The 12171-nt window shown below is 37.7% G+C and overlaps 1 protein-coding gene across 5 annotated transcripts in view; it reads right to left on the reverse strand.

Annotated features, from left to right (window-relative positions):
- Nucleotides 1-236: 236 nt before the first annotated feature.
- LOC149312392 (phosphatidylinositol 4,5-bisphosphate 3-kinase catalytic subunit gamma isoform-like) overlaps nt 237-12171 on the reverse strand; it is a 35658-nt gene continuing 23723 nt past the window's right edge. For all 5 annotated transcript variants that reach the window (XM_089524531.1, XM_089524528.1, XM_089524529.1 and 2 more), the window contains 6 exons: nt 11746-11892; nt 9695-9785; nt 9357-9487; nt 8362-8473; nt 6328-6485; nt 237-4794 (listed from right to left, as the gene is read on the reverse strand). In XM_089524531.1, coding sequence (XP_089380657.1) covers nt 4513-4794; nt 6328-6485; nt 8362-8473; nt 9357-9487; nt 9695-9785; nt 11746-11892 — 921 coding nt within the window. In that variant the 3' untranslated portion in view covers nt 237-4512. The remainder of the gene's footprint in view (nt 4795-6327; nt 6486-8361; nt 8474-9356; nt 9488-9694; nt 9786-11745; nt 11893-12171) is intronic.

Below are 12171 nucleotides of genomic sequence, written 5' to 3' on the forward strand. Positions count from 1 at the left end.
TGGGACTGTTTGCTGGTTTCACATCAATGCTAGTCAAAGGCCATTTTTTGCACTGTAGCGTATATTTCTAGCCAGATGGTTGGAATAGATGAGCAATGTCTGCTTAAGAACCCCAAGGAGGTGCTGAATAATACTTAAACTGAGAAGAGTGAGTGTTGTCATTCTGTTCACTATCCATGAGTAGCTAAGGCAGAATAAATTATTTAAAAGAGGAAAATACATTGTGCAACATGACAGAAGTCAGATAAATTTGTTTAATTATAGCCCAGCACAATTTATATTGATGGTAGATCATTCAGAGGAAAATAAAAAATTGAAAGTGCAGGTTATATACATGTTTCATACACAAAATCCTGCTAGAGCAAGCATTTAAGATTATTTAGGAAACTCTGGCCCTCCAGATGTCTTTGGAACCTGTGAAAAAACTGCAAAATTGTGAGGCAAATTTATAATGTAATAACCACTCATATGAAAGGACTGAGAGAAAACAAAACTGTGTGCCCTTTTCAGAGTTGACAAAAGATTTTAGAAGTATTTGGTTATAGTTAACTTCCCATTAGCTGATTGCCACTAATGGCTACAATGTAAAGGTAGTGCTCTGATTTCCAATTTCTCATAAGTAACTAGTTTCTTCTCAATTACTTTACAATCTGGAATATATAGCTGAGTACTTAGATAAGATGTAAACCTCTCATTGGAAAACTGATACACAGAGTGGGCATCAGAGGAGAATTAAAAAGCTAAACTGGAGCCACATATTTTGGCTGCCATTTTGGTAGGCCTCCAACATGGGAAGAGAAGGCAATTACCATAGCCTTCCTGAAAAATAAAAAAAGCTGATTTTCATCAGGCTAAGTCCAGGATGCTTGCATGTGATTAATGCAGTCAAGACTTGCTTAAGAAGTGCTTAAAGTTTAACCCTTGAATGCCTGGGTTATACAACTCTAACAAAAGCCTGTTAAGAGTTGTAAAATTCCTGAAACAGAAGAGATTGGCATGGATAATTGGTTAAGTATAAAATGGATAAGAATACAATAAGAGACAAGATTGTGAATATTTAAAAACCTTTTGAAATTGCCTCTATAATGACACTATCAAAAACCATGATTAGGGAAAATCTAATTATGATGGTACAAGGAGAATGTTACATGATAACTGGTTTAGAAGGCTGATGTTCTTACATGTATTACTTATTGCCAAAGCTGTTAAAGAATTGCATAGAAAGATAAAGTCCCTATTATTGTCCAGATGAATATGATGTGATGGCTATATGACTATATGATGCCTTATAGTCAACATAATGGAATAATGCCTTACATATAATGTTATGGAATATACCTACGCTGAAGTTCCCAGACAATGCTATGTCTGTGATTCTCCCTGGAGGGAATGTGTATGTATGTGTACGTCAATGAACATTTATAATCAATAGCATAAACAATTACCAAAGGAGTCTTGAATTAGCTGAGAAGTGGCAAGGATCCCTGATCCCTCAGTCTAAGAGACTGGGGTGAGGAACCACACCTCTTTCACCATTCTTCATAGGCGACGGCAATGTCAATGTATTAATAGTTCTCCACCATATGACAGTAAAGCAGAGAAATGATATTAAGGAGACTCATGTACCAATTCCACCCCCAAAACCTCCACATTGTGGAACTCCCATTAGTCCCAACCATTAAATTAGCAGTGATGGTAGGAATTGTGGTCCAGCATCATTTTGAGGACCACAAGTTACTGATGCCTGAGCTAGGGCATTCTTCCCTACAGCAGTGAAAGTCCCTTTCAAGTTTAATCCTACGTGTTTACACGTCCAGATGCATGTACCATTAACAGAGGGAAAGGAACCCATTTTAAAATCAAGGGTGCATTCTAACTAGTACAGGTAGACAGAACATTCCACAGAATGTAGACATTACATTTTGTGCTCATCTGAAAATGCATGTTCCTAATATTAATATAAACTTGTGTAAAATGATCGATTTGGTCTTCAACGCTGTGTACTTCCAATTTTTAACATCCAATTTTATAATTTTACTGAACCCACTATTTCCTTCTTCTTTGTGTTTCTTTAAAGACTCCCATTCTCCACCAGACATTAAACAGTCATGAAAGGGCATCCTTCACATTAGGAAAGTGAGAATTGCAAGGCTTCTGGTAGTTGTGTGAGAAAGGCAGTTAATTCCTCCCTCCACAGCAACCAAAAAGGGTCAGTACACAGGTTTAACTTTTAGTTGTGCCTGTGTATGCCTTTAGCAAGAAACCAGCCAATATTTCAGCAAATTATGTTTGCTTTAGAGATACAAATACACATATGCACACAGTGTAAGCATTATAATTCAAGGCCTAAATGCAACTGCTAATTCCAATTAGAGTAGACTCTAGTTGGGACTTGCAACTGAATTTAGGGTTGTCATAGACAAAACTGGTATTTCAGCAGTTTTGTAATTTCATAGTTACAGAATAAATTATAAATTCCCAGCATTTTTGAGCAAATATGAATATCATTCATACACATAGTATAGTTAATATATACAGCATCTTGAATATTTTCTTTTTTTAGTTCCCATCACGGTGAAATATTAAATATATGTATTGTCCCATTAAAAAAAAAACTATACTATTTTTCAGATAAGACAAATAAAATTAGCCAAAGAACTCAACCATCATGGAAATGTAAAGATTTTCTTGATTTTAGCCATGTTTCAGAAAATGATATGATCATATCCATATGTTTGATACACCTCTGCGCTTTTATTCCCCAAACACTACTTTCCAAACAGCAAACCAAACAGCAAATGTGGAGAGGACTTTCAAATAGTTGTGTGTGTGTGTCTGTGTGCTGTTTAGCCAAAGGCTACACGAATGTATCTGCAAGTTTTGTGCATGTTCAAGATAGCTTTTTAGACCATGCAACTGAGGAAATAAATGTAACTGCTATGACTTTCAAATATTTGGTTAAAAAATGAGGAGTTCTTAGACAGCACTTTTTAAAGGAATAGTACCACCACCATAAAACTTTTAAAATCTGAGCTCACTATGTAATTTTATTATGAATATATAACCTCCCATGGCAAAATAAAAAATACCACCCTTTTAAAAAAATAAATTCAGAAAAAAATGTTGAAACTTTTGAAATCAGATACACTGCTAACCATAAAACTTAGGTGGAGAAATATATTTACTAAAAGTATTTCTCTTCCATTGGAGGGGGTAAATGATGATAGAGAGCTTCCCATTACTGTTTCTCTGTATGGAACAGAAGCAGGCACAAAGTGATATTATAAATACAGTGATTATTGCCCATGCCTTAGTACAAGTCACAAAAAAATAGGTCAACTAATGTCTTCTTATTAATCTGAATGATTTTCCCCCCAAGATGCAAACTGGCTCTAACAATATGCTCCTTCATCTTCAATGGATGAAGGGATTATCTGAACTACTCAATGAGTGGATCACTTTGGCTTCAGAGATATTGATTAGCTACCTTGTATACTCGTCTATAAGTCGAAAAATGTATGCCCAAAAATTGACCCCCAAATCCCAGGTTGACTTATTTATGGGTCAGTATGGTAATGTGATAGCAGCTCTTTCAGATTTCCCCATGAGGTTGGGAGAGCAGTTTTTTTCTCTCTTGAGCCAAGCAGAAAGAGTCCTCAGTGACTGATTGCCATTTCCTTAAGTGTCCCTCTCCAACCCGCGTACTGCTGTCTCAGGAGTGAAGGCTGAAACGCTGAAGCAGACAGACTAGTGGGTGATTGATCGCTGCTTCTTTAAGAGTCTCTCTTGCCACATGCATACATACACACACTGAAGGAGCTGCCAAGTTTTACTCTTGACTTATCAACGGTACATGGCAAAATCCATAATTTTGGCCCCAAAACTTGCCCTTGATTTATACATGAGGTCGACTTATAGTCCAGTATATACGGTAGTTCCAAATTGCACATGATACATTATATACAATTTAGTCACTTACAAAGACCATATCATGAACTCTACCAACTTTTTAGCCTTAATTCACTGTAATACAAAGACTACTTTGCCAGTATTTATGAACAGAGAAAACATGTTAAAACTACAATAAAGGGAATAATGTACTACTGAAGACCTTAAAATAATCAAATGACTTAAGTGAAATACAAAAATATTGCTTTAAAATATTTTGAATGCCCCATAGCTTTCAGAAGAACCTTCTTCTTTCAAGTATCTATATTGCTTCATGAACCAAGTGGGAAATAGCATGGTGCTTCTTTTTCAGTTCTGTCATCCAAATTCTACCAATAATTTATTAAATATCTGTGGCACTGAGAGAGAGAAAAAGCCACCTCAGCAAAGTATCTATGTTAAAACATCATTGTACAGTACTGTCATGCCCCAGAATAAGATTTTTTTTTTTGGGGGGGGGGGGTTCAGCAGGGGTAAAGTCCTTAGAAGCATTTTAGGCCATCCCTGGTGAGAACCAATAGAAGAAGCAGAGGATTACCTCCCAGCTATTTGTACACATCTTCATCAGGCAGAATGTTTTTCTACTCCTTGTTTAATTCCTAGCACAAGATGTAGGAACCAATTGAATTGCACAGTCCAGCCTTTATCCCTACACACTTCAATCTGATCTAGGAAATACTTTTTAGCATCTTCTTCATTTTTACCAACAGTTAGTGCATCACGAATATATTCAATGTCTTCTTTGCTGGTCAGCTGAGGCATTCCAGTCATTAGCATCATAGAAAACAGGATGATGAGGAGGTTTGTGTGCTTCCGTAGGGCAAGATAAGCCCTCACGCAGATATCCTAATAGAAAAGACACAAAAGCAGACTAATGAAAATAAGCAAACATTATGAAGCAAAAGAACTAGAAATTCACTTAAGTTAGGACTGATTTTATGTGATCTTTTCCGGTCTCTCGTCCCAGTTTGTGAAGTGAACATGAAACTGCTTTACCATGTCTGCCCTTATAGTATTCTATTTTAGAGGCTCCACTAAAGTATGATAGTACTGTGAAGAAGTGTTTGAAAGCCATGAAAAATGTAATCCTAGGAGGAAGTGAGCAGTCGTATTGTACTAAATTTTGTTGCAAAGGGATTTAGAGATGGCTATTTTGTGCAAATGTTTTGCAATGGCTACTTTGAAAAGTACAGAACTAATTTCCTTGAATGCACTGTATATTCATTATGGAACTTGTTATTCTCTGGATTTTTCTGGCAATGAACCCTCAAACATAGTGAATTCAGAGACTTGTTCAAGAAAGTAGTCAGTTCGTTTAGGATGCCTCTTTAGTTTGTCGAACCTCAGTACTGTTATGCACTAGGTGTATGTCTGACACAAAATGCATCCACAAGTATCCAATAGCTGCATATTGCAGGGGAGTGGGAAGAGAAAAGTAAAAAGATGCAAGTAGCCTCTCTTAAGGAGCTTTTCTACACTTTCTAATATTTTCATTCTGAAATTACTGTTTCCATGGAGTTCCAGATTCCCAAGAAAACAGAATTTGAAAATCATCAACACAGCTGACAAAATAATTGTACACGTACATACAAACTAATTGTTTAAAGGAAAATTAATGCACTTGAGGAAGTAGGGGGTGGAAAAATACTGCCAAGGTTAGTTAGCATTTCATATTCACAAAGAAAGCAGAAACAGAGCAGGCTACTTTCCTTTTTCAATACACTACCTAATTTTTTCTTATATTTGAAGAAATACTTTTCACATGCTATTTTTACATACAAACAGAAAGAGCAGAAGCCAATCCCAAATGGGAAGGGCTATAGCATATGCTTTGTCATCAAAAGATCCAATGTTTAAATTCTGGCACTTCCAGTTTGGGGGGGGGGGGGGACCCTCTTAGCTGACACTTTATTGACAACTCAACTGGCCTCGTATCTCAATGTAATGCAGCTTTTTAGGTTCTAATACCCTAATACATGCACAGTACATTCTACGTTACTTGTATATGCTTATATTTTTATATCACCTTGCAGAACTATAAAGCATTATTAGAACAATGCTGGAGATAATGTACCCTCTGTCAGTTTTGTGATAAAAACCTGTTTCCACAAAGTACATGTAATAACAGGCAGGCAGACTTGGTGTAGCAAGATTGCCCATTTAAAACACAGAACAGAACATGGTCTATTGCAGAAGGAACAATACGCAGCCTTCAACCATTTGTTTTTTTCTTAACCTCATCCCTCTGCTTTCTCTTCCCCCTCTTGAAAAGGCAGGGATCTTAGTTATTATTTTTTAAAAAAGGTTAGAGGGAAAAATATTATGATAGCATATCTATCTAATATGCCTCAGCTTGGTCTAAAGAGTTCACTTCTGTACCTGAAAATTTTGAAAGCGTGGACTTGTTTTCTTTCCAGAGGTTCCCATGACAAAAAGAAAATCTGGTGTCAACACAAAAGGAACTCGTTCCTTATTAATTCCAAGGAAGCTTTTGTAATTTCCAAGAATATGGCCGAAGTCAATGTGAAAGAGATTACCTTGGGAAGAACAAACCAATATGAAGCTGGGTGATGATTTTAAGAAATACATATTTACAGGTAAAAAAAGTGATCCTGCACATACCGTTCTTTTTTTAAGGCTCCACCTAAGAATAAATTTGCAACTATGGGATCCATTCACACTACACAATTATACTGCTATTGTTGTATTTTAACTGCCATGGCTGCATCACATGGAATCTTGAGGTTTGTAGTTTGTGAGGCACTAAGAGCAGTATGGCTGAGAATTTGACATGCCCCTTCCTAAAGTGCAAATCCCATGATTCCATGGGATTGAACCAGCGCAGTTAAACTGGAATAGCAGTGCTATAATTATGTGGTGCAAATGGATCCTATGACTGCTATCAAAAACTGTCAAGTCTACTTGAGCTTCTCTCCCCTTCCCCTCCCTTTAGTGGAACTAGTTTTCTAGTTTGACCAAGCCCTGAAACACACAGGCAAAAAAGAGCAACTTCCAGCTGCTTCAGGGGTGTGGCGTGCAGACGACACATACTCCTGGATCAGCATAAAGAGAAAAAGCCACTCCTTGCCAGTAACCTGTTTAGGGCTGTGGCAGTAGCCAGCTTCTGGACTGTGGCATCTGGTGACTGTGGGCCACGAATGATTGGGGGCTGACTGGGACTGGAGCCAGAGGCTGCTCCAAGCCACCAGTCTGCTTCAGTCCCAAGTCTGCTTTTCTATAACCTAATGACTATGATATTCCATTCTCTTCCCATTGCAAATAAATCAAAAATTTGGAAACAGATACAGGCAAAGTTCCTAATCTGACCTGGTGAAACATAAAGCTCTGCCAGGCAACTGTGCTTCATTAGCCTCTCTCTGCATGAGCCATCTAGCTCTCTCCCCACTGGCACCTATCAGCCATTTGGTAGTCAAAAGAGTGGGACAGAATTACCATACATTGAATGACAGTATTTCTACAGCTGAAAAACAAAGGTGACATTATACTGCTGAACCATCAGAGAACCTCAAGAGCAGGATACTTTCATGTGTCTAGGTGTAGAAACACAGCTGAATGTTGTATACCCACCCTCTAAATAGCCACTGGGGGCAAGGAAAGAGGTAGATGGTGTGAAAAAGGAGCTGTTGTCAGTGGAGGTGCTAGATATCTCAACCCATAACAACCCAAAGGAATGCACACAGTTGTAATTTGAGATTACCCCCACATATGTCACCAACAGGATTCCAGTCATACCATTCTAAAAATATTGGTGACTGGATTTGTAAACAAAAGTATTTTTTCCTTCTCTCTGTGTGAGAAAAACATGGGTTTGTATGATTTGAGTGATTCAGCTTCAAGCGGGGGGGAAAAAGAACAGCTGGAGAAACACCTCTAGTGCCTATAAGATCCTCAGCCGACCTTATTCTCCCAATTCCCAGAGCAGTTATGCAACTGCTTTGAAATGTTTGTTCATTATTATCTTTTAAAGAGAGCTAATGGTTTAAAAAAAAAAATAGCAAAAGCACACAGCCTTCCTGATGTGTGAAAAGAACAGGGAAATATTAAAGGCTGAAATGGGTGACTGAATTATTGTTAAGACTATCTGTTGCACAGCTGAATTCACACCAGTGCAGAAAAGCATGCTGTGAGTATTTCTGCCTTCATACAGATATCTTTTAGTAACTGTTTTCTCCTGAGCCATCTTCCACTTTCTACTTCTCATTTACAGACAGTTGCTTTCTGTTGGATAAAATCATACCTGATTCCCTTCTTTAAAATGTTAAAAGCAGCATTTTAAAAAGAACTCAGCGAATATAATGAACAACCGACAATCCATGTTAAAGGAACAGCTGAACACAGGCTTCATGGAAACAACTGTCACTTTGTAAAATCAGCTGTAAAATCAACACTTACCTGCTTCTGTAATCATAATGTTGTCATTATGCCTGTCTCCTATTCCAAGGACAAAGGTCGCCACACAGTAACCAGCACAAGAGTACACAAATCTTTCCACTGCTGACTGAAACTAATAGAAGGCAGACATAAGGATATTGAAAGTTGTTAAAACTGATCCCTTTAATAACAATTTTTACCTATATAAGAATATAATCTTCTCTTCTGATGAGTGATGATGAATGCAAAATTCTGCAAAATGTTTTCAACGAGTTACATAAAACCATCAGGGCAGTTTATAGTGAACTTGATATTCTTGAAATTAAAAAAAAATTGTGATCATTGTAAAAATGATCACACAGGACAGACATGAATAAATCAAGCAAAGGAAACAGCAAGGCTTTCTCAGTTTTCAGGTTAGATTAAAAGCTGTTTAAAGGTACTGATCTGATGTATGTAGAGTACTAAAACAAAAACATGTTTGTATCAAATATGCTATGTAAATGTTTCCATACACTACCACTATCTGTAGCAAGGCCAGAAAAAAAAATCTAGTCCAGATTCAGCCTCTGAAAAATCTTGATCCAGGCTGTAGCCTTTCCTCCCTGGTCCTCTCCTATTTTTTTTAGTTTGACAACAAGGTAGACAGAAAGGAGTTTGGTATGGAAGGAGAGGAAGAATGTAGTTCCTGTCCACTTTTAGTTCTTGTCTTGTTCATTGCTGATTTCAGCATCCCCAACATGCACGACCCAGCTACTTTCATCCAAGGGAACACAGCCCACAACTTTAGAAAGGTTTCTGGTGTATGACATATTTGACAGGAAAATAGGTAGAGGCTTCCTATTACATATTAATGCTTTTGGAGTCGAACACCTGGAAGAACACTAACTTGTAATACTCAGAATATTAAAGAAAAAAGAAGAAGCACTAGTTTTGCACATCTCATAGTAACATACAACTCCATCCCACCTTGAAAACAACATTATATGGTGGCGGGAGAGAAAGAGAATATTCACCTTTTCTTCAATTACACATTTCTCCTTGAGCCACTGGTTTAGTATTTCATCTTTAAATGCTCCAGTGTTTCCAACTGTGCTTTGCTGGATTTTGGCAATTGTTGTAGCATCTTTTACAATTTCAATCATTCCTAAAGAGAAAAAGACTATCATTATCATTATCATCATCGTACCTGATGATTAGTTTTTACTTCAAAGATCAGTAAGGGGTGAAGCAGACAGCCATTTCAAACATCAAGAAAATTTGAGTAAGTACAGATGCAGACATGGAAACAGTGCATTTAAATCTTTACTAGTAAAACAATGTTTTAAAACTCTGATCTTGTAAAATCCAGTACCTATTTTATTCCCTGTCGAAATGCAGCCATATGGCAACAAACATAAATCTAAGGATTCTTCTTCCCAGATGGACTCCATTATCCGAAGTATCTAGTAAAAAAAACCCAACAACACATGGATAAATAAGTACTTCATCATAACTGTGCCATTTTTAAAGAAGTTACAAATCTGTTTTGAAACTGAAGAAATTATTTCCATTTTGTAGAATAATCATGAAGAGATAAACATACAACAAAGCTTACTAAAATCTGTTCAAGCAGAATTCAGAATACAAAGCTAAAGGTAAAATATATATAAAAAATCTGGCTTCCATACACATATTAGTGTTGTTGCCGCTGTTCTGTGCCTTCAAGTTGTTTCTGACTTATGGTGACCTTATCATGGGGTTTTCTTGGTAGGTTTCTTCAGAGGGGCCATCTCTGAGACTGAGAGAGTGTGACTTGCCCAAAGTCACCCAGTGAGTTTACATGGTGAAGTCAGGATTCAAACCCTGGTCTCCAGAGTCCTAGTCCAACACTCAAACCAATACACCACACTGGTTCTCCAAATACAGTACATATCCCCATATCATATTCCTCTCTGTGCATAAGACAATGATTCCAATACTATGCCTCATGAGAAGGGCTGGAGTTTGTCCTGTAAAATTAAGGCAACAAACTCAATGCATTCACACCAATCTATGCCAGTGACAAAAGCCCGAAACAAATGGGCTTTTAAAACCAGCTTCTGTGTGGCTAGGAGGCATGGTGTTTAGATGATGCACACCCCCAACCTGCACGGAAGCTGCACTGGGGTTGCTCCCAGGGCACCTAAGGCAGCCCAAACCCAGTCCAAGCAGGAGCGGATCTTTTCTGCTCCTTGACGCTGCCCATTTGGGACCACAGACAGGGACTGATATTGGGAGCACAGCATGTGGTTGCCAGGCTCCCGGGGCGCTCCAGGTGTGAGCGGGCTCTGGCCGCTCCTTCCTGCCTGTCTGTCCCACCCCTAAGAGAGCCCAATGAAGTGATGTGGGGAATTAAATTAATCTGAGTGATGCTGGGAGCAACATTATCCCCCAAAAGAGCCAACTTGGATCTCATTTTGGAAGAAAGGTGGGATATAAGTGCAATAAATAAATACAGTGGGCCCTTCCCTTATGTGGGGATCCGTTCCTGACCCCCTCCCTCAAGTTATGGAAAAATGCGTATGCTCAAGCCCCATTGAAAATATTGTTTTTCCCGCCATGCAACTTCAGTGTAAACTGAAAGCTGCGTATGGCATGGGCACACTGTAAATAAGAATAGGAAGATGCAGAAAGTTTTCACATAAACATCCATACTGAAAGGATATACCTATCCTGAGAGAGCATAGGAGAAGATGGAATGTTTGGAGACAAGATAACTCAGGCAATCTTGCAATGACTACAACTAAAAGGACTCATGCCCATTATTCTGGGATCTGATTAGAAAAAAAAATACAACTATCACTGAGTGTAAGACTTAAACTTGCCACTAATTTAAAAGTAGAGAAACTTTAACTGCCCAATAACAAAAGCTGGAAAAACTTTAGTTGAGTAGACAAAAAACAAAAAAACAAAAGAAAAGCCAGGGTTAATTTAGGGTTTGTTTGTTTTTTACACAAATGCTTATTTAAAAAACAAACACATAAAGCAATACCACTTGTTAGAACATCATCTAGCAGACTACATTTAGGACTGATAAAAGAAAAGTCACCCAGCTGTCCTTGCTTGCATACATTGTTGCTTTGTTACTGTCATGTAATATCATGTCAACAATGACATATAACACTCTTTTGTAGGATTTTCTTAGCAACATTTTTTAGAGAGGAAGTGTCTTCCTCTGAGGCTGAGAGAGTATAATTTGCCCAAGGATACCCAGTTAGATTCTATGGCTGAGCGCAGATTTAAACCCTGGTCTCCTAGAGTCCTAGTTCAACACTCATACCACTAGATTATACTAGCTCCCTATATGTTGCTTTTAGATATTTTCTAGTTTAAAGAAACAACGTTTTAAACTTAGTTTTCAAGAAATTATCATGCAGAAAATACCTGTAAAATTAGCATGTCCTGCCGCAGATCATCCCCATGTTTGAAGATGATGCCAATCGTTTCATTGGATAGTGATGTAGGGTCTGCACATTTGAATTCTAGCCAAAGAGGTTTTTTCTTGGATGCCATTATTTTACACTTTTCTATCTGCAAGACAATACATTCACATATTTCTTTAGAGTCATAACTGATGTTTAAAAATTATAATATGTAAGTTGTTAAAGTTCTGTGTCCACGCTCAGACTAGATATCATGAAATGTTAAAAACTTCCCTTAAAATTAATGTGGCTGTAGTCTAACCCATAGTGAAATGTATTAAGAGATTAAGCCCTACAGTTGGAAATAATATTCCCTTTCTCTGTCAAAGGGACACGTTTTTCTGTAAGAAGATTAGAAGTGGCAATCATGCAGCCTGAAAGCTATATG

This window comes from Sceloporus occidentalis, unplaced genomic scaffold, assembly GCF_023333645.1.
Source record: "Sceloporus occidentalis isolate IW3139 unplaced genomic scaffold, rSceOcc1.0.p SCAF_5, whole genome shotgun sequence".
Classification (NCBI taxonomy): Eukaryota; Metazoa; Chordata; class Lepidosauria; order Squamata; family Phrynosomatidae; genus Sceloporus; species Sceloporus occidentalis.